General features: G+C 38.5%; 1 protein-coding gene across 6 annotated transcripts in view; it reads right to left on the bottom strand.

The window, feature by feature from the left end:
• Positions 1–21453, bottom strand: part of Pibf1 (progesterone immunomodulatory binding factor 1) — a 166810-nt gene that overhangs the window by 91228 nt on the left and 54129 nt on the right. For all 6 annotated transcript variants that reach the window (XM_027394008.2, XM_027394010.2, XM_027394009.2 and 3 more), the window contains exon 10: positions 17835–17933. In XM_027394008.2, the coding sequence (XP_027249809.1) occupies positions 17835–17933 (99 nt within the window). The remainder of the gene's footprint in view (positions 1–17834; positions 17934–21453) is intronic.

Genomic DNA, 21453 nt, shown 5'->3' with positions numbered 1-21453 from the left:
TATAATTTTTACAAATAAAAATTCATAAAAGGAAAAAAATGTCAGCAAGGTGGTGGTGGCACACACCTTTAATCCCAGTATGTCGAAGGCAGAGGCAGGTGGATCTGTGGGTTTGAGACCATCCTGGTCTCAGACAGAGTGGACAGCTCCAAGACAGCCAGCAGCCACACAGAGAAACCCTGTCTTGAAAAAAACCAAAATACTAAAAAAAGACAAAAAATAAAAGAAAAACAATTTCAAAACAACTTTTCATAATTAAACTCAAATAAATTCTAAGAATTACTATAGCCATTAAATCTAAAACTACTCTAGTGTTTCCTATCATTAAAGATGTATAGTATCATAACCTTTAGCTCTACCATGGTATAATATGTAAGCTGTAAGTGTTGTACTGTTTAAAATAAGTGAAACAAAAACTGGCATTGCAGAAAGACAATAAGGACTGCCTTAGGGTTACTATTGCTGTGATGAAACACCATGACCCAAAGCAACTTGGGGAGCAAAGGGTTTATTTGGCTTACACTTCCATATCATTGCTCATCATCAAAGAAGTCAACAGAAACTCAAACAGGGCAGGAACCTGGAAGCAGGAGCTGATGCAGAGGCCATGGACAAATGCCGCTAGCCCCCTAGCTTGCTCAGCCTGCTTTCTTATAGAATCCAGGACCACCACCACTCCCACAATGGACTGGGCCTTCATATCAATCACTAATTAAGAAAATGCCCAACAGGCTTTCCTGCAGCTGGATCTCATGGAAGCCAGTTTCTCAGTTGAGTTTCCCTACTATCTGATGACTACAACTTATGCCAAGTTGACATATAACTAGCCAGCAGGAGGGCTATTACATTTCATGTATGCTTATTGTGGTGGTTTGCAAGAAAATTAGCCCTTCAGGTTTATTGGGAGTGGTACTATTAGGAGGTGTGGCCTGGTTGGAGGAAGTGTGTCAACTGGGGGTGGGCTTTAAGGTTTCAGATGCTCAAGCCAGGTCCAGTGTATCTATCTCTCCCTGCTGCCTGTTGATCCAGACATAGAAATCTCAGCTACCTCTCAAGCATCATGTCTGCCTGGATGTTGCCATGCTTCCCACCATACCAATAATGGACTAAACTACTGAACTGTAAGCCGGTCCCAATTAAAATGCTTTCCTCCATATAAGAGTTGTCATGGTCATGGTGTCTCTTCACAGCAATAAAACCCTAACTAAGACATTCAATATTTCAGTGGGCTGTAGATAGTGAATAGTTTTCTACAAATAAGAGGCATTACTGGCTAAATTGGACTCTAAAGAACACAGCAAATAACAAAATGGAAAACTGACTGATACACTGTTTTTCTTTAAAAACATTCATTTCATAGCTTCAATTTTCAGAAATTAAAGATTTGCTGTTTCTTCTTGAAGAATCTAATTTATGTTTTATAAGTGTTATTTCTTTTGGCTTATGGAAGTCTATATTTACAATATACAATCAGTGAATTTCATAACATGCATCTCTCATTTAAACTGTTTACTTACTTGTAGATCAAGTATACAATTTAGGCAAAAGACGACGAATAAGAAAGAACATGCTTTGTGGCACTAATACACAGAACACTCTATTCTTGCAAGTGAGAGGCCACTTACCATTGTTTGATTTTCCCGTCAGCTACTTCTCTAAGCCATTTCCAGGCTCGGATGCCATTAGAGTTCTATGTGTAAGAATTCCTTACAGGCTTACATAGGAACAGACTATGTGATTAAGAAGAACTGGGTGCACTTTTTCATGGAGACAAGATGTATTCTCTGGAGGCACCTTTAGTCTTGATGACTATAGAAAGAATTTTAGACACAAGGGCTGTCAATGTCAAGGTGGCTCAGTGAGTTAAGGTGCTTGCTGCCAGCGAAGTCAATATGGCTTGTCTCAACATTTATTTTAGTACTGTCTGTTCAAAAAGTCTGACTCTGCTCATGAATTCTTGGTATTACAGTCACGAGGTCTATAACAAGTGCATTAAAAGTTATGGGAGATGGGGCTGGGAATACATCTTGCATGAGTGGCAGGCATACACAAAGTCTTCAGCTCTGTCCCAAGCACTGCACAAAACAGATGGTACATGCCTGTTATCCTGGGACTTGGGAGATGGAAGAAAGGGTATTAGAACTTCAAATTCATCTTTAGCTACACAACAATTTCATGGTCAGTCTAGGACACTGACTCCCCTCTAAAAATGAAATAAGAAGATGGACAGTGTGCTGTTCTCACTTAATAAAAAGCTGATTGGCTAGGCAGGATTTTCAGGGTAGAGGGAATGCTGGGAAGAAGGGTGGGTCAGAGTTGCCAATGAGACACCGAGAGGAAATGGGAGGTGCAAGATGAAAGAGAGGTAACACAGCACGTGGCAGATAATATAAATGTAAGACTTAGCTAGTAACAAGCCTGAGCTATTGGATAAGCATTTATAATTCATAGTGAAGGGACCAGCTTCCCTTTTGGCAGCCATAACGGTCGAACATGTGCTTCTATGACCAATCAACACAGGGCAAGCCCTCCAAGCCTGGAGGCACACCAATCGTGAGCCTGTGCATACCCCTAGACACTCCCCTTACGCTGCCCTATAAAGATCTGTGCACAGCGGCTTCAAACTGTCTTTTCTAGCCATCCGCCATGGTGGGTAGGTGAAAGACCCGAGCTAACATGGGGTTAGCTCGTTAAATAAAGCCTCGTGCAATTTGCAGCAAGCTCTCGAATCTGCCTGGTGATTGGGGTGACCGAGAACGTGGCCTGGGACCCCGGATACTTGAGTTTTCGGGGGTCTAACAATAGTAAGTCTCAGAGTGGTTATTTTGGAGCAGCTGTTGGGACAGGTATACTCAACCTACAAAGATGACTTAATTCACCATAAATTACATTAACTGGAGTCAAGTTTCTAAGATGGCATTTTCTTCAAGGGTTAATTTGTTAAATAGTATATTCAAGTTAAGATAATTCATAGAAATATAGAATTTTAATAACTACTCAAATCAGTCACTAAAAAAATTCTGGTTAAATTGAAAAAAATGTCATTACAACTAATACATCAATCTGAATATAATTCATGTGTCTTGAAAGGTTCATGTATGAGTTGAAAGGAGGCGTCTTGAAGGATCTGTCCCAGGTGATATTTTCTTTATACTATAGCAAATAAGGCTTGCCTGAAAAGTTAGACTAGGAGTCAAAGGGGATTCTGGGAAATGCAGAGAAATGGTGATCCAGGCAGGAAGTGACATAGCAAGGAGACTCATATTTAACCAAGGAGAAATAGGAAGTATCCCTCTTTTCCCCTTCCTCCACCAGTGGCGGGATGTGAGCCACCGGCAAGGAGGGACGCCAATAAGGCGTCCGAGAAGATAAGTCTTATAAAATATATAGGTTTATGATAGTTAAGACTGAGCTAACAGATGAGAATCCTAGTCATTGGCCAAGCAGCATTGTACCTAATACAAGTCTCCCTGTGTATTAATTTGGGCCCTAACTCAAGCACACACGTGGCGGTGGGGCTCCGGCGGCTTTGGCGGGAAGATTTATCGTAACAGAATACCAGAGTTCAGAGCTAGCCACATTAGTCACAGAGGCCAGGCAGTGGTGGTACACACCTATAATCCCAGCACTTGGGAGACAAAGGCAGATGAATCTCTGAGTTCAGGGCCACCCTGGGCTCCATGAGATTGAATCTGTCTAAAAGAAACAGAGCTCACATCTTTAATCCCCACTTGAGGGAGGAATATAAAGAGGGAGAAAAGACAGGAGCTCAGAGCATTCAGTCTGAGGATTTGGTAAAGGTAAGAACTACTGGCTGCCTGCTCTACTTCTCTGATCTTTCAGCATTTACCCCTATATATGACTTGGGGTTTTTATTAAGACCAATTAGAATTTGCTCTACATCTGTTCATGCCCCAGCTCCCAAAATATGTGCATACTGCCATACATGTTAGAAAAAGATTTTTGCAGATGCGATTAAGCATCCGAAGAGGAGGAGCTTGGCCTCCATTACTGGAATAGGCAATAAATGCCATCACAAGTGTCTTGTAAGTCGCACAGAAAGGCAAGAGCAGAGATTGGAATGAACATGTGGCCACAAGCCAAGGAGGCCAAGAACCACCTGGAGACCCCAGAAGTGGGGAGCAATAAGAATAGGACTTCCTTCCCTAGGGTTTCTGGAAGGAGAAGGCTGGCACAAAGCTTGGTTTCCAAATTTGTTGTTTTCAGGATGTAAATTTTTGAGTACAAATCTGTCTACTGGTGTTGTATGGCATCATACATAAATGCTCACATACTGTTTATGTAAACATAATGTTGTGGCAGACAGAACAATTGAACTATAAACAAAAAGATTATTTCCGTAAACTGGAGGCAGTGGTGTAGAACTGTTAATCCTAACACCTGAAAGGTTGAAGCAGAGGGATCAGGAATTCAAGGATGGCACTGGCATGTTTGAGGCCAGCCTGTGCTAGATAAAACTGTCTCAAACAAAACCAAACAATAAAAGCAACAACATCACATATTAACCCAGGTCTGCTTCAAGTGACAGTAACTTGAATTACATAATCTCTTTAATGTCTTTCATTTGCAAACTGAGTAAAATATATTCTTTTTAAATTGTTTCCTCTTATTTAAAATAGATTTTTTTCAACCTAATATATCCTTACAGTTTTCCTTCTACTCCTCCCAACTCCTCACCTTCTCTGCCATCCAATCCATCCCTTCTGTCATTAGAAAATAAACAGACATCTAAGAGACCACACTATACTATGATAAGATAAATAAAAAACCAACATTTCTGAATAGGACTAAACAAACCGAAAGCGTCCAAGAGAAGGCACGAGAGAAAGATCCAGACCCAGAGACATGCTTGCTCCTACATTCAGGAATCCCATGAGACACTAAGCAGGAAGCTGAAAACTATATACGCAGAGGACCTGATGCAGACTCCTGCAGGCCTGTGTATGCTGCCTCAGTCTCTGTGAGTTCATATGAGCTTTCATCTATTTTCAATATTTTTTCCAACTCTAAAGTTTTATGAACTTGAAATGTTAAAAATAAGACAGTATAAAGGTCACAACAAAGAGTGTATTATTAAAAATTAATAGTAGATAGGTCAGTCAAATGAAGTATGTTAGAACATTCATGTGGCTCCAGTAAATGGTAATTATAAAATACACCCTGATTTAGAAATATAAAAATAATCCTCTACATACTTATTGACTTTTTGGGGGGTGGGGAAAGATAGGGCCTCACTGTGTAGACAAGATTGGCTTTACAGTGAGATCTGCCTGCCTCTGCCTCTTGAGTACTGGGCTCAGTCATAGCTTTTACACTTATAGAGCCCTCTGACCAGAAATGTTAGGTAGGTCCTATGTTTTGTAACCAAAATGGAGTCTGAACAAAAACTAAAATATTACCTCTAATGCTGTTAGCATAACAAAAAACTAATTCATATAGAACAATTAAATACTGCTAAGCACAGTGAGGAGTTTAATAAATCTTATCCAAGGTAAATTATAACTTCTTTTAGATTTCTTCTTTCACTAAACCCAACTACACAAGTTACAACTACAGCTTTTTCAGATAACGCTTACATTTGTGTACAATGACATTTAAAAATGGTATTTTTTCCTTCTCCAAAACATGTAGTTTCAATCACCCTGCCTACGTCTTACAGAAAGAACTCTTCATGATGACTGCAAAACTCAAGTATAATTTAGAAGCAGTCTCTAAAACTGGAAGCAATGTTCGTCTAAATATGCCTGCCAAGTTTAAAAATGTATTAGGAGTTAAATTGAAACATGTTGAAAATGACTCATTGTGGACAAGAATATACACTGTAGGAAATAGGAGCTCATTTACAAGTGGGAGAAATATACTCACACTTCATCTGTGGTAATTCCCTGGATTTTACTTCCAGTAAATAACATATTTTAAAATAATTGTGGAAAATATCTTACTTTTAACTCTAGTTTTTATGAGTTGATTTAGTTAGCTGGCATTTCAGAGTTTTATATAATTTTTTGGGAGTGGGTATATTTATCAAATGTAAATCTATGAAAATTTCTCCAAAGCAATGGAGCAGCAGTGTTTGTAGGGCAAGCTATTTAAGTGTATGCTCATTTTCTCTGGTTTAGATCACATTTATAATCAACAACCATGACTCTGAATTTCTTAGAAGCACCCTAAAAATGTGGACACAAACCATGTGTTGCTTTTAACTGGAAGCACAAGGTTACTGCTAAGAGGCTGCCAGGAGAACATGTGTCTGGCTTCATTTGTGGTGCTCACGTATTCATATTGACTTAGCTCATCTCCACTGTGAATCACAAGTTATTGTTAAGGAGTTTGCCTGGACCTGGGCCAAAACGTGCCAAAAGAAGACTGTGAGATGAAGGGACCCAAGATGTAGGTTTCACCACCAACTGAGTTTTCTTAAGCTAACTGTGAGGCACACACATAAGTATGTATCTACAATCATAAGTTTCATGTGCTTGTAAGCTATACTCAATAAACAAATACTGATTAACAGTACCAGTCCAGGCTGTTTCTATTTTCTAACTTTTCTTGTTTTATCAATTTTGTATTGACCAGTTGTTGTAAAACAGTTTGTAAAAGTATCTATTCAGTACCCAGATAGATAACTAGATACATAAATAACAGGTAATTCCCTTTCCTCAAGCCATTCTTATGTTTTTTTTTTTTTTCTTATTTTTCTTGAGAGTGGTATTGCTGGTCTTGAACTCACTATCTTCCTGTCTCAGTGCTACGAATGCCATCTGAGTGACAGGTGTTCGTACCGTGTCCAGCTTCAAGCCATGTTCTTCAAATCTCATCATCTTCTGTGGAAATAATTGGGCTATCCTGGCACATATATGCCACCCACACTAGGACACTAAACTCTTTCTTGTATATTAGGTGTATAAGGTCCCACTTTACTCTCTGCTTTTTGACAGTTTTCTGGAGCTGTAATCTAGAATTTCTTAGATAGTAGGCAAGTGTTCTACCACTGAGCTCTGTTCTTAGGCCTCACATACTGTCTCTTGAGATATCTTTACTGCATATACATTGTTATTAGGGAGGGATTCCAATGCCCTAAATAATTATTTTAAAACAAGTATTAAGGAATTTTAGAATAGCTTTAGATCCTGCATTATTTTTGCCTTTTAAACTAAGTCATTTAAAATGATCTCATGTCATTGAAGGACATGGAAAGAAGAGTTTCTTATTCAAGCTGTATTTTTTTCCCACAGATATCTAGGTGAGTATGTCACATTTATAATGGTTAGAAAAGTTTTCTTTGGTCTTTCTTTTCAAAAACATCTTTACTGTATGCTTTGTTAGCTGTCTTTTATTATAAGATCAGGACTTGCTTTTTCCCCCATTCTCTTTTGGTTATATGCAAAATATGTAGGTTACAGTACATTGTCAAGGTGGCATGCCTTGTAGCCGCTACTCACAGAACATTCACAGTAAAGAGTGCCCAGGAGGGAATAAAGGCTTGGGCCTTTATTCCCAGCTGCTCGGGAGGCTGAGGCAGGGAGGATCACTTGAGTCCAGGAGTTCTGGGCTGTAGTGTGCTACAAAGGTCAGGTGTCCGCATTAACTCTGGCATCAATACTGTGACATCCTAGGAATGGGGAACCATCAGACTGTCACAAAGGGTTGAAGCAACTCAGGTTGGAAATGGCAGGTCACAGTCAAGAGCATCGATGAATCAGCATGCAGCTTGCTTGTCCTCAGCTCCATTTCTCCACTCTTAGCCCATTCACAATCTCCCATTTAGGGACTTTTGCCACCCACAGACGGGATGGCTTCTCAACTCAACACAATTATGTTAACTTCCCACAGACATGCTCATAGCACAACCTCATCTAGACAGTTCTTCATTGAGATTCTAGACTGTGTCAAGCTGACAATTTATACTAACCATCACACTCTATGATATACTAACACATAACTATTAATGTAACTATTTGATATGTAGTATTTCACCATGTCCTTGCCATTGACTCCCTCAGTTAAGTTGCAATTTATATTTTGTCTCTATTTAATATTCCGATAGTGTGTGTTACCCTTAACAACGAACATTATGCTTTGTAAATAAAATAATAGCAACTAGAGTTTATACTAAAAGCTCACTTCTTGCTCTTTCCTACCCTGACATCTTGATTTATGAGTTCTCTGATACTTCCTTTGGTTGAAGTTACAGTTCCAAGCAGGGTTTTCGGGGTAACTGGCTTCCTAAGTCCTCACTAACTGGTTCCTTCTCATCACTCAGTACAAACTTCTCTGAATTACAGTCTGTTTTACATCTTTTAAAATATTTATGTTTACATACTGCTTATTTATATATTTTTCTGATTTGTACCATAGGAATGTTATGACGACAAAGACTCTTTCATTTTGTTAAACTCAAAGTCCTAGTACGAGAAACAGTCCTTGGCCCAAAGTGGATGGTTAATAAACACCACTGAGAATAAATAAAGCGTCCAATGGAGGAAAGTCCGCACAACCAGATTTGTTTAGTAAAGGACTTATACAGCCGGGTACTATAGCACTGGTTCCTTAACATTCATGCTGGAGTTACAAAATTGATGTTTGCCATCTTTTCCCTACTACCCAGTCCTTCACTTCTCATTTCACACAAGTATTCTCCGTGGCAACACGTTTAACGTATCTTGCCTTATTCATTTTACTCTTTGTTTTCCCTCTTGTATCCTGACTTTCTGTACATGGGTATATGAGGTTTCATGCCTATATACTGCCTTTCTTCTAGGTGATTTTCTTACTTTGTCCGTTTAGTTGCTGTTTTATGGTGATAGCATCTTTATTTTACCGATTTGGTTTCCTGTGCCCCCGTGCCTCACTATTTCTCTTTCATTCCTTTTAAAATTACATGATTCCCCCTTCTATGACATGTATGTAATATTATCAGTTTTTTATCTTGTACTATGGTCCTGTTAATGGTTTTACAATCTTATGCTTTCTTGAAATTTCCTTGGTTGTGAATATATTATAACTAATTTTTGTTTCCTTGTATAAATCTTTCAAAATTTTCTTGTCATCTTTTATGGCTTTTATATTATCCATGCTATTTCCCTTCATTAAAGAAAGACTACTGCGTGAGTCTCCATATCTAATTCACCAAATACTAATATAAAAACACAAACTTATCTTTTAGGTTTGTCTTTCTCTGACACATCTATCAGAATCCACTGACTGAATGAAGGCAGTTTTAGTCAGGTATACACTTGTCCACAGATAGCATGAAGGAATGGGACAGGACACAGAATACCTCTGTAATTGTAGAAGGTTCCACTGGACTGTTGTTAATTTAGAAGTATTGGTGGAGTTCCTTTTTTTTTTTTCTTTTAAGATTTTTAAGAAAAGTTTTATCAATGTGTATATGTCTGTGTATGCTTTATGTGTGTGAGTGCCATGAGAGACAGCTGGAGCCACAAGCAACTGAGAAGTATCTGATATGGGTGCTGGGAACCAAACTCAGGTCCTCTGGAAGAGCAGTAGTACACTGAGTCATTTCTCCAGTCCTATTCAAGCACTTTAAGAATTTCTTCTATGGCTGGGGAGATGGCTAAGTGGATAAAGGCAATTACCACCATACCCCATGACCTGATTTCATGTTTGCAGCCAATATGGCAAAAGGAAACAAATTCCTGGAGTTATTGAAGAGACCACTAGCCCACTGGAGCATGTGGCTCTGGCAGGCCTTGCCCTTTCCCCAATTTCCTCTGTCTTGCTAAAAATCATTAGATTACATTCTGAAAGCTGGCCAGCAAGGTTTATTCCCTTATTTGGCCACTTCCTCCTCCTGAGGTTGACTACCAAAGTCCAGCTATCAGAAAGCCCCTTTGGTTCACCTAATTAGCATGACCAATTAAAATTAAACACCCTCACAGGCATAGTCAAGCATACCTGTAGCCAGCTCCTAGGAGGCGGGGCTACAGTGTCTCCCTACAGCACACACTTAGAATTCCAGCACTCAGGAAGTGGAGGCAGGAGGATCAGGAGGAGTTCAAGCTCACCCTTGGCTGTACATCCAGTTCCAGGCCTGGTCGGGTATAGCTATAGACTAAAATCTCAGTGCTGGGGAGATGGATATAGGAGGATCCCGGGACCTCACTAGTCAGATAGTCTAACTAGTCACTTAGCTCCAGTGAGAGACCAACCCTGTCTCAAGGTAGAGAATCTTGCTGTGAAGATAAATCAGAGTTATGAGAAATAAGGTACCATTGTGTTTTAACCATTGTTGGTAGTGTCTTATGGCACCAAAGCTATGTAGAAGAGCTCATTAGAATCCCATCTATAACATTACATGAAAAGGAACCCAATGTCGTGAAAACAAAACGGGGAAAGTAAAGAGTCAAATTCCAGAAGAACTTGAGAATAAAGAAGGCAGAAGAGGCAGCAAAGTAGTACAGGCTTCCAGGCTGGACCCTGTGCCGTGTACACAGTGATATCAGGTCACTGAGTGACTCTGCAGGCAAAGGCATCCACAGCATGATGCCTGAAACCCACACGGAAGAAGGAAAGAACCAATTTCAGAGGCTATAAAGAAAATACAAACGGAGGAAATTCTGGAAGTTGAAAATCTGTATAAATGAACAGGAACTACAGTTGCAAGCATAACCAACAGAATGCAAGAGATGGAACACAAAATCTCGGGCACTGAAGATATGATAGAGGAAATAGATTCATTGGTCAAAGAAAACATGAAAGCCAATGAAGTCATAACACAAAGTGTCCATGAAATCTGGGACACCGTGAAAAGACCAAACCTAAGAATTATAGGGATAGAAAGAGGTGAAGAATACAAGCTCAAAGGCATAGGAAATATACTCAACAAAATCATACAAGGAAACTTACCCAATCTAAAGAAGGAAATGCCTATGAAGATACAAGAAGCTTTGAATAGACTGGACAAACAAAACAAAACAAGCCCTCCTGGCACATAATAAAACACAAAATAAAGAAAGAATATTAAGAGCTGCAAAGGAAAAAGGTCAAGTAACATATGAAGGCAGACCCATCAGAATAACACTTGACTTTTCAATGGAGACTCTCAAAGCCAGAAGATCCTGGACAAACATTATACAGACCCCAAGAGACCATGGATGCCAACCCAGACTACATTATCCAGCAGAATGTTCAATCACCACAGATGGAGAAAACAAGATATTCCATGACAAAACCACATTTAAGCAATATCTATCCACAAATCCAGCCCTACAGAAAGCACTAGAAGGAAAATTCCAACCCAAGGAGGTTAGACAGACCCAGGAAAGCACTGGGCATAAACAATCCCACATCAACAATCTTAAGGAAACAAACACACACAACCACCGCCACCACTGAAAAATAATGGGAATCAATCTCTTGTCATTGATATCCCTTAATATTAATGGACTCAACTCACCTATAAAAAGACACAGGCTAACAGAATGGATACTAAATCAGGATCCATCCTTCTGCAGCGTACAAGAAACACACCTCAACTTCAAAGAGACATTTCCTCAGAACAAAGGGATGGGAAAAGACTTTCCAATCAATGGACCTAAGAAGCAAAGCTGGTGTAGCTATTTATCCTAATATCTAACAAAATAGACTTAAAACTAAAGGTAATCAAAAGAGATGATGGAGGGTACTTCATATTCATCACAGGAAAAATCCAGCAAGAAGTCATCTCAATCCTGAATATATATGCCCCAAATACAAGGGCTCCCACATTTGTAAAATAAACATTATAAAGCTTAAACCACACATCAAACCCCATACACCAATAGTGGGAGACTTTAACACCCCACTCTCACCAGTGGACAGGTCTGGCAGACAGAAAATTAACAGAAATAAGGACCTAACAGATGTTATGACACAAATGGGCTTAACAGACTTCTATAGGACATTTGACCCAAACACAAAAGAATATACCCCATAGAACCTTCTCTGAAATTGACTTGGTTACAAAGCAAATCTCAACAGATACAGAAAAAACTGGAATAACCCCCCTGTATCTTATCAGATCACTATAGCTTAAAGTTAGAATTAAACAACAGCACAAATTCTAGAAAGCCTACAAACTCATGGAAATGGAATAATGCCCAACTTAATCATGGAATAAAGAAATTAAAAATTTCCATAAAATTCAATGAAAATGAATGCACAACATACCCAAACTTATGGGGCACTCCGATAGCAGTGCTTACAGGAAAGTTCATAGCACTAAACACCTATACCAAAAACTTAAGAGAAATCCCACACTAATGAATTAACAAAACATTTGAACGCTCAAGAACAAAAAGAAGTAAACTCACCCAAGGAGGGAGTAGATGACAGGAAATAATCAAATTTAGAGCTGAAATCAATAAAACAAAAACAAAGAACAACAAAAAGAAATCAATAAAATAAATTTTAAAAAGTTGGTTCTTTGAGAAAACCAACAAGATAGACAAACCCTTATCCAAACTAACAGGAAGGCAGACAGAAAATCCAAATTAACAAAAACAAATGAAAAGAGGGACACTGAAGAAATTCAGGGAATTATCAGGCCATACTTTGAAAACCTATACTCCACAAAATTGGAAAATTTAAAAGAAATGGACAATTTTCTGGATAGGTACCACGTATCAAAATTAAATCAAGAACAGATAAGAAAATTAAATAGACCTATAACCCCTAAGGAAATAGAAGCAGTCATCAAAAGTTTCCCAAACAAACAAAAGCTCAGGGCTGGATGGTTTCAGCACAGAATTCTTTCTACCAGAACTTCAAAGAAGAGCTAATACCTAAACTCCTCAAACTGTTCTAAACAATAGAAACAGAAGGAACATTGCCAAACTTCTATAATGTGGCTACAGTAGCCCTGATACCCAAACCACACAAAGATATAATAAAGAACTACAGACCAATTTCCCTCATGAACATTGATGTGAAAATACTCAATAAAATACTGGCAAACCGAATCCAAGACACACACACACACACACACACACACACACACACACACACACAAAATTATTCACAAGTGTCATCCCAGAGATGCAGGGATGGTTCAACATACGGAAATCTGTCAATGTAATCCACCATATAAACAATCTGAAAGAAAAACCACATGATCATCTCACTAGATGCTGAAAAAAACAAAAAAAAAAACCTTTGATAAATTCCAACACCCCTTCATGGTAAAAGTCTTGACGAGATAAGGGGTACAAGGAACATACCTAAAGATAACAAAGACTATTTACAGCAAGCTAATAGCCCATATCAAACTAAATAGGGAGAAACTCAAAGCGATACCACTAAAATCAAAAACAAGACAAGGCTGTCCACTTTCTCCTTATCTATTCAACATAGTACCAGAAGTTCCAGCTAGAGCAGTAAGACAACAAGAGAAGATGAAGGGGATACAAACTGGAAAGGAAGAAGTCAAACTATCATTATTTGCAGATGATATGATAGTCTACATAAGTGACCTGAAAGATTCTACCCGGGAAATCCTACAGCTGATAAACACATTCAGTAATGTGGCAGGATACAAGATTAAAAAAAAAAAAATCAGTAGCCCTCCTATATACAGACGATAAAGGGGCTGAGAAAAAAAAAATCAGAAATATATCACCCTTTATAAAAGCCACAAATATAAAATGTCTTGGGGTAACACTAACCAAACAAATGAAAGGGAGGGAGAACTGTGGTTAGAATGTAAAATGAAAATGGAAAAAATGGAGAAAAAAAAAAACTTAAAAAAGGTTGTAAAAAAGGAAAAACGAACAAACGAACAAATAGGCCAACCCACCACATCTCAAACATACATTACTCTAACTTTTTGAGACAGTATCTTTTGTCCCTCAGGTAGGCCTCAAACTCTCTATGTAGCTGAGGATAGCCTTGAACTCTTCTTGATCTTCCTGCCTCGGATGTGCACATCATATCCAGCCAGGATTTTTTATTCTCTTTGTTTTTTTTTTGACACAGGGTTTCTCTGTGTAGCCTGGCTGTCCTGGAATGCACTCTGTAGACCAGGCTGGTTTCAAACTCAGAGATCTGATTATCTTTGCATCCCGAGTGTTGGGATTAAGGTGCCACCACTGCATTGCTTTTTTTTCCCTTTATTTCTTCTTCTCTCATATATTACATCCCGGCCACAGTGTCCCTCCCTCCCCCTCCCCAGGGTCCACTCCTCCTTTCCCTTCACAAGAGGCCAGGCCTCCCAGGGAAATCAACCATACACGGCATATGAATTATAATAAGACTAGGCACAAATCCTTATATCAAGACTGAATGAGGAAATATTTTTTTAATGACCTGTTTTTTATTTTTTTATCATTTTTTATTTGAATTAGAAACAAGACTGTTTTACATGACAATCCCAGTTCCCTTCTCCCTCCCATCCTCCCCTACCCCCCCCACTAAAACCCTACCTATCACACATCCTTTCTTCTCATCTACACCTGACCCAACCTTTCTGCTCCCTCATGACCTCTGCATCCTTCCTCTTCTCCCCTTCTCATTCTCCTAGATCCCTCCCCCCTCTTCCCGTACTCTCAATTTGCACAGGGGATCTTGACCCTTTCCCCTTCTCCAGAGGACCATGTATGTCTGGATGAGGAAATTTTTTTAAAACAAGATAAAACTATAGTTGAGAATATTACATGGCAAGTTAATTTTCAATAGTGTACTTATACAGTAGTGTCAGGTCCAGACTTCCTTCTGTAGCGAGTATACCTCTTTTCTGGTACCCACACTGACTCACTTCTAATGTTTCTTTTTTGTGGGTGTAACCCCAGAGTCTACAGAGATTCAAAGCAACAAGACAGGAGCTAATGCGGGGCCTGTGTTCTCAAGTACTGGATAGTTGTTACTTGATTTTAGAGACTTTACTGTGTTAGAAATTGGGATATAAAAGACCTGTGTATATCCCAAAGAAAAGTCCTTCTCTTTGTAGGAAATTAAAAATCTTTGAGAAAACGCCTTTTTCACTCATGTTTGAAAAAGGTACACTGCTTCCCTTTTGTATAATGGCATGGGTTGTTTAACCATATAAATGAAGCATTTGATAAAACCTCAAATAAAAAGAAATGATACTAATTATACATGACTGGAACATATTGGATGCTGGACTTAAACATGATTTAGCAATGCCACATTCATTATAAAGAGCAAAACACATTTATTTATTCTCATTTTGACAAAAAGGAAGTCAGAATTACATATTTGGACATTACTAACATAAACTTCATGTTTTACTACTACTACTACTACTACTACTACTACAACACATAACATTCCTAAAACATGCTAGGAGTATGTCTTATTGGTGAGGTGTCTAAGTGACATACACAAGATCTGGGGTTCAATGCCCCAGAATTACAAAATAAGAAGTAAAAAGTATACCAAAGTACATTAGGCCAAGCATCTGGGAGTCCACACTGAAAACTTTCAGTAAACTAAGTCCATATACACATATATTAATGTACTATTGCTGTGCTAGGATGAAGTCCAAGGCCTTACACTAAACACAAACTCAACCACTTGCTTCATTGCAACTCAAATGCCAGTATTCATGTGATGTGGATGTAGACGGCAGCATCTTTGTCAAGTCACAGTCTCAACTTTAAGGTTTATTTGAAGGAAAAAAAGAGAATATGGAGATCCTCAAAATAATACTGTCAAATGAGTGAGTTCTCCACTCCTTTTATGTGCTAACTTAGCCAGTGTACCATTCTTAGAAGCAACTGTCACACAACATGGATTACAAAGGGGGGGCTTCACGTAGGAATATTACAGAAAGGATTTAACAAAAACTAGTAAATTTAAGGTTTTTTAAATGGGGGACCTCACATTCCACAAGCCGCCCATCTGCTTGTCTTAGTATCTACTGACAGAAGTATCTATCAAGTACAGCATTGTGAAAAGCTCCACTGGAAAGTGTTTCATTTTACAGTGACATATTTGTCTGGAAATCTTCATTTTGCTGCTTCAGGTTTTTCAGGTATATAGAAATCAGCTTTCATGTGTGAATTGTTCAAATATCTGTGGACAGCTTTAATTTACCACTATAAGGTGTCTCTGAATTTTCCCAGTTTGGGTCATTTTTCTTCGATCTTAGCAGGGTTCTGAAGGATAGATCATCGAAGAGCACATTCTCCATTTGACGCCATTATCAACCGCCATTTTCATGTGTCACTTTAAACCCTCAAGTCAAGTCTAACACTGGGATTTTCAGGACACAAGCCTGTGTTCTTGCATATATTCCTATTAAAATTCACTCAGCTTATTCTGTAGTTCAATTTCTATTATTCTTTATTCTTCTCTGCTTTATATCATTTTAGTGTGTGTTTTTTGTTTGTTTGCTTGTTTTTTTTTTTTTTTTTTTTCTAGGCCTGTAGATCCAACTTATGGCCTTTCAAAAGCTCTGCAAAGCTCTTCCACTTAAACTATATCCGTGGCCCAAATGTTAGTTGCACATATTGCTTAAATTACAAATTAGAAACCAGGCATGGTGGCAAGTGCCTGTAGTCTCAGTTACTTGGGAGACCGAGGCAGGAAGATCATTTAGAAGTATGAGACTTTGAGGCCAGCCTGGGTAACAGTGAAACCTGAACTTTTAAAAAGATTTACAAATTAATCTGTAGGGCTTCATTTATCAATAAAAGAAACATTGAGTTCAATTTCAAAGGCTTATCACTGTATGAAAGGCATATGTGAACTATCTATACTATTTCATCAACTCTTCTGTCTAAAATTTCACAAAGAAAGAAAAAAAACATTCCTTGGTCTACATGTGGTCAAACTAAAATTCAGAGCATCTCAGTCAAAGTGATACTCTTTTAACTTCAACTTCATGTTTATCACTAATTTCCTCTTCACTGGACTAATAAAAATAACTGGGCAGATAACAGAAGACAAAGCATTCTCTCCTACTTTCCTACAAAAACTACTCTTAGAACATACAGATTTTGACAAATGATTTGGGGAGTGTACAATGGTACAACCACTTCGGAACAAGTTTCACAGAATTTTTTTACACTAAAATGTTGTGCCTTAATGATTGGCAATTCCACTCCTGGGTGTCTACCGAAGACAAACACATGTGCTCACACACACAACCATGTGCTCACACACACACACACAACCATGTGCTCACACACACACACACAACCATGTGCTCACACACACAACCATGTGCTCACACACATACATAAACATGTATTCACATATACATATACACAGAACTTGACTAAGAATGTTTATAGCAGCTTGACTTTGGTAGCTGCAACTGAAAATAACCCCCATTTTTTTCATCAACAGGAGGATAGGTTAACAAACTGGTATATTCAGACACATAATTATGGAATGCTCAATATCAAAATGGATAGAACACCAATGCTGAATCAAGGAAATTAGATCCAAGAGAGTAAATAATGTATGATTCCACTGACGTTTTGTCTAGGAAGAACAAGGCCGATGACAGTAGAGAAACCAATGCTGCTGTCTCTAGAAGGGAACTCTCAGAAGTGACTTAACTGTTCTATATCATGGTTTCGATACTTGTTAACAATTACAAAAAATATGCATTTAAATTGTATTACAACTGAAATGAAAATCATAGTTCTATTACACATATATCCACCCCACATTGGTTTTTTTTGAGACAGGAGGAAGCCCAGGCTGGCTTCCAACTCCCAGCCTTCTGCCTACCTCAGTGCTGGAATTTTAGGCATACTCTACTATGGCTGGCTTTAAAACACATTTTTCTAAGAGGAAAATGCAACAGGAATAATCACAGAAGAATTTTAGCATTTCCATCTTACCTTTCAAGGAGCTGCTCATGCTTTTCTAGAGCATCCTTTTCAGCTGCCACTGCTCGGCTCTTTTCAGCGAGAGCATTATCCCTGGCTTCTCGGAGATTCCTAAAATCCAAACATGCACTTCGGTTATTTTAAATGTTTAAGTATCTGTCTTTTAAAAATTCATGAATTTGCTTACAATGTGTAGATCTTAAGGACTTTCTAGAGGCTAGTGCTGCCAAGTGTACATTGCATGAAGCTGCCTGGCTGGGCAAGTATTTTGGCAGTAGGCAGCAATACAGGTGCAAACTATTTCTAAACAGTGCTGGATTAGATATTAGAATTTAGTTACTTTTAATTACTTGTGGAGAATGCCAGTTGGAAACATAACTGAATACTTTCTTCATAGTTTTTTTTTTTTTTTTTTTTGTTCTCATGGCTGAAAGGGCAGGTTAAACTGTACGTATATGCTTATCTCATTTTATCCAACGAGGTAGGTATCATAGCCATGAAAACTGAGGTTGAGGGCATTTAATAATGCTTTATGAAATACTTTAAGTGAAAGATATATGAGCAGAAGTCACAAGAATCAAAGTGAGAATGAAGTCTGAGATACTGGCAAAGGGACAGCTGAAATATTGGTTCCTAGAATCTTAGTTGTGCAAGAAAGGAGGACGAATTAGAAGTTCAAGGGAGAAAGGACAGAGGGACAAAAGAATGTCACATCAATTCAGTGCAAATTATGTACACCAGAGATTGCTAATGGAGAACAGTGCTTTAGGGATAGAGTGGCATGCTCCCAACCAAACACTAACCCAGCCTGGCCCTGCTCAACTTTTGACATTATACGAGATGGGGAGCAGTAGTCAAAGGCGGTATGGCCTTAGACAAAAAAGCATTTTCTGTGGCAGAATTTAGTTGGTCACAAGACAGGGTGTCTCCATTCGGATGGCTGGATGGAGTAAAGCTGCTGAGATGACAGACAATATTCATGTATGGTTCAAGCAAGATGAGCCTATAATCTTATGAAAGGCATCCACTTATGACACCAAGTATTGAAAAGGTTCCCCTTAGTGATAGCCAAGGAGATTACTCAGATGGGAGAAGGAAACAACAGTGAGTACTTAGGAGATAATACAGCCAGGCATGAGCTTCTTACATCCATTTCTCTTTGTGTCTTAATACAGATGAAACCTGGGGTCAAGAAAAATACCAACTAAGCTTCTTCCAGATCGTCACTTAATTTGAAAGGCCATTCTACTTCCTTAAATAGAGTTATAATACAAAGAAAAATACAGGGCAGAACACAAATGATTTGCTCACATAACATCTGCAAACCCTTATGATGCATTTTCAGTACACTGAAGTATAGAGAGCTCATATACATGGCCTTGGGACACAGTCTGAAAAGGATCAAAGTTTGCATCCACTTAATATTTAGTCTGAGTTCCATGCTTCTGATATCACATCACAGAATCTCTCAAAGAGCTGGGCTGGATACTAGAATTTGGTTTCTTTATTGTTAATAGAAATATCAGTAGTAAGCCATGAAAATTCAGATGGGTTCAATCCATCTACGTGGTACACACAGGATAAAAATGCCTACTGATGACACTTCCTATGACCATACTCAGTGCAGTCTTCCCGCACAGTGAGTAACAACTTCAAATTTAAAACATGCCAATCACTACAGAGTGATTCATCAGCCACGGTTTATGAGCCACAAATAAAATAGTTGTGAAAATCGTGAAGGTCATTCTTGTCAAGAAACAAGTTTTGTATGTTATTCTCTAAGTAGAATTGCTTTCTTAAGTAGCTATTACAAAATTATTTTTTGATGTCATCATGATTACAATGACCTTAAAGACTATTCTATTATTAAACTATTCTATTATAAAACATGAAAAATAAATTTAGAGAACACAATTCTCTAAGTTTCTTAAACATTTATAATATTTTCTAAGATGCCTTACACATTTTAGCCAGTAAATCACAAAGTAGTTCCAATTTTCATTTCTAAAAATGGCCTCATTATTTTAAAATGTGATTAAATAGTGGAATTCCAAGTAGGTCACATTTGTAGTACTAGTTAAATACAAATACTTGGTTGGTAGATGGAGAAGTCGCAGTCCCTACCTATACACTTCCTTTCTAGTCACAATGAGTATTAGAAATAAAGGCAAGGCACAGAGAATCAAAAAGAGGTCTTATTAGAGAATAGTACGGTTTGTTATAGACAGTCTGCAACATCCAGCTAACTGTGAGTGTTATGATGAGGCCACAGGAAGAGGAAGTAACTGAGGGTGTGTGAGGTTTTATGGCTGATTCTACTTCCTATTCACTCTCTCTTGAATGAAGATGCTCAGTGATCAGCAGGACTCTTGGCTTTTGCTGCTATGCTGCGCTGTTTGAATTAGAATGGCCACCATGGGCCATTGTGTGAATATTTGAACTTCAGGTGGTGGAACTGTTTGAGAAGGATTAGGAGGTGTGGCCTTATTGGAAGGGGTGTGTCACTGGGGGCAGGTTTTGAGGTTTCAGAAGGCTCACATATTCCTAGTTAGGTATCTCTGCCTCCTACTTGCAGATCAAGATCTAACTTCTCAGCTACTACACTCCAGTACCATGCCTGCTGCTATTGGTCCTTGCCATGACAGTCATGGACTCTAACCCTCAGAAACTTTAAGTCCCATGGAAGTCCTTTCATCTATCAGTTGCCTTGGTCATGTATTGAAAAGTTGGAAAAGTAATTTGAAAAGTTAACTACGGTGTATGTCTCCTGCCTCCTCCCATGCTGCCAGACCATGACAAAATGATCCCTTTGAACTGTAAGCCAGAATACATCTTCCCTTAAATTGCTTATTGCCAGGTATTTGGTCACAAAGAATAAGTAACTGAAAGGGTAACTTGTCACAACAACTCTTCCAATCATAGATTGTATCATTTCCATCTTACAAACATACTTCAAGACCGAAATACAAAGACTCAATCCAAGGTCACATCATAAGGCCCGCTGTGGAGCCTGAGTGTAATCTATTCTCTATCATGAATCATACCATAAAGAGAACCTTTCTCAGGTCTCTTTCACAGGCCTCTCTTCCTTGGGATACTCTGACAATGAGACTTGTATCCCATGACAACACCACAGTGCAAACATGTCAGAATTACCCTTAAAATGATTGTAAGCATGTTATATTTTTGTTTCTATGGGTCACAATGTACATGCTCTTTTAAAATTAGACTGGTGTGACAAGCCACCAGATGCACTGCATCCCTGATACAGATGAAACAACAACTTCCACACAATTAATGAAGAATCCATTTCCAAATGGTAAATACATTAGAAGATGTAGTAAATATGATTATAGAACAAACAGCAGGAATTCAAATGTTCCTCAAAAAAGAAACTTGAAAAATTTACAGAGGCTATCTATAGCATGTATAAACTAATGGGTTGAGATTTTAAAAATCCAAACTGAATGTAATAAAATATAATTAGAGTAACACTGAAATATGTCAGGAGCAGCCCAACTGGCTTATCTTCAGGAGTGTGGGGTTCCTGGCCATCCTCTATTGGCTCCACCCCACAACAAACCCAGCCTGAGCATACACAAACCTAAGGATGCTAAATGTCACATCTTGA

The sequence above is a fragment of the Cricetulus griseus genome, assembly GCF_003668045.3.
Source record: "Cricetulus griseus strain 17A/GY chromosome 1 unlocalized genomic scaffold, alternate assembly CriGri-PICRH-1.0 chr1_1, whole genome shotgun sequence".
NCBI lineage: Eukaryota > Metazoa > Chordata > Mammalia > Rodentia > Cricetidae > Cricetulus > Cricetulus griseus.
The sequence above is the reverse complement of the archived record's forward strand: the minus strand, read 5'-3'. Positions and strand labels throughout refer to the sequence as shown.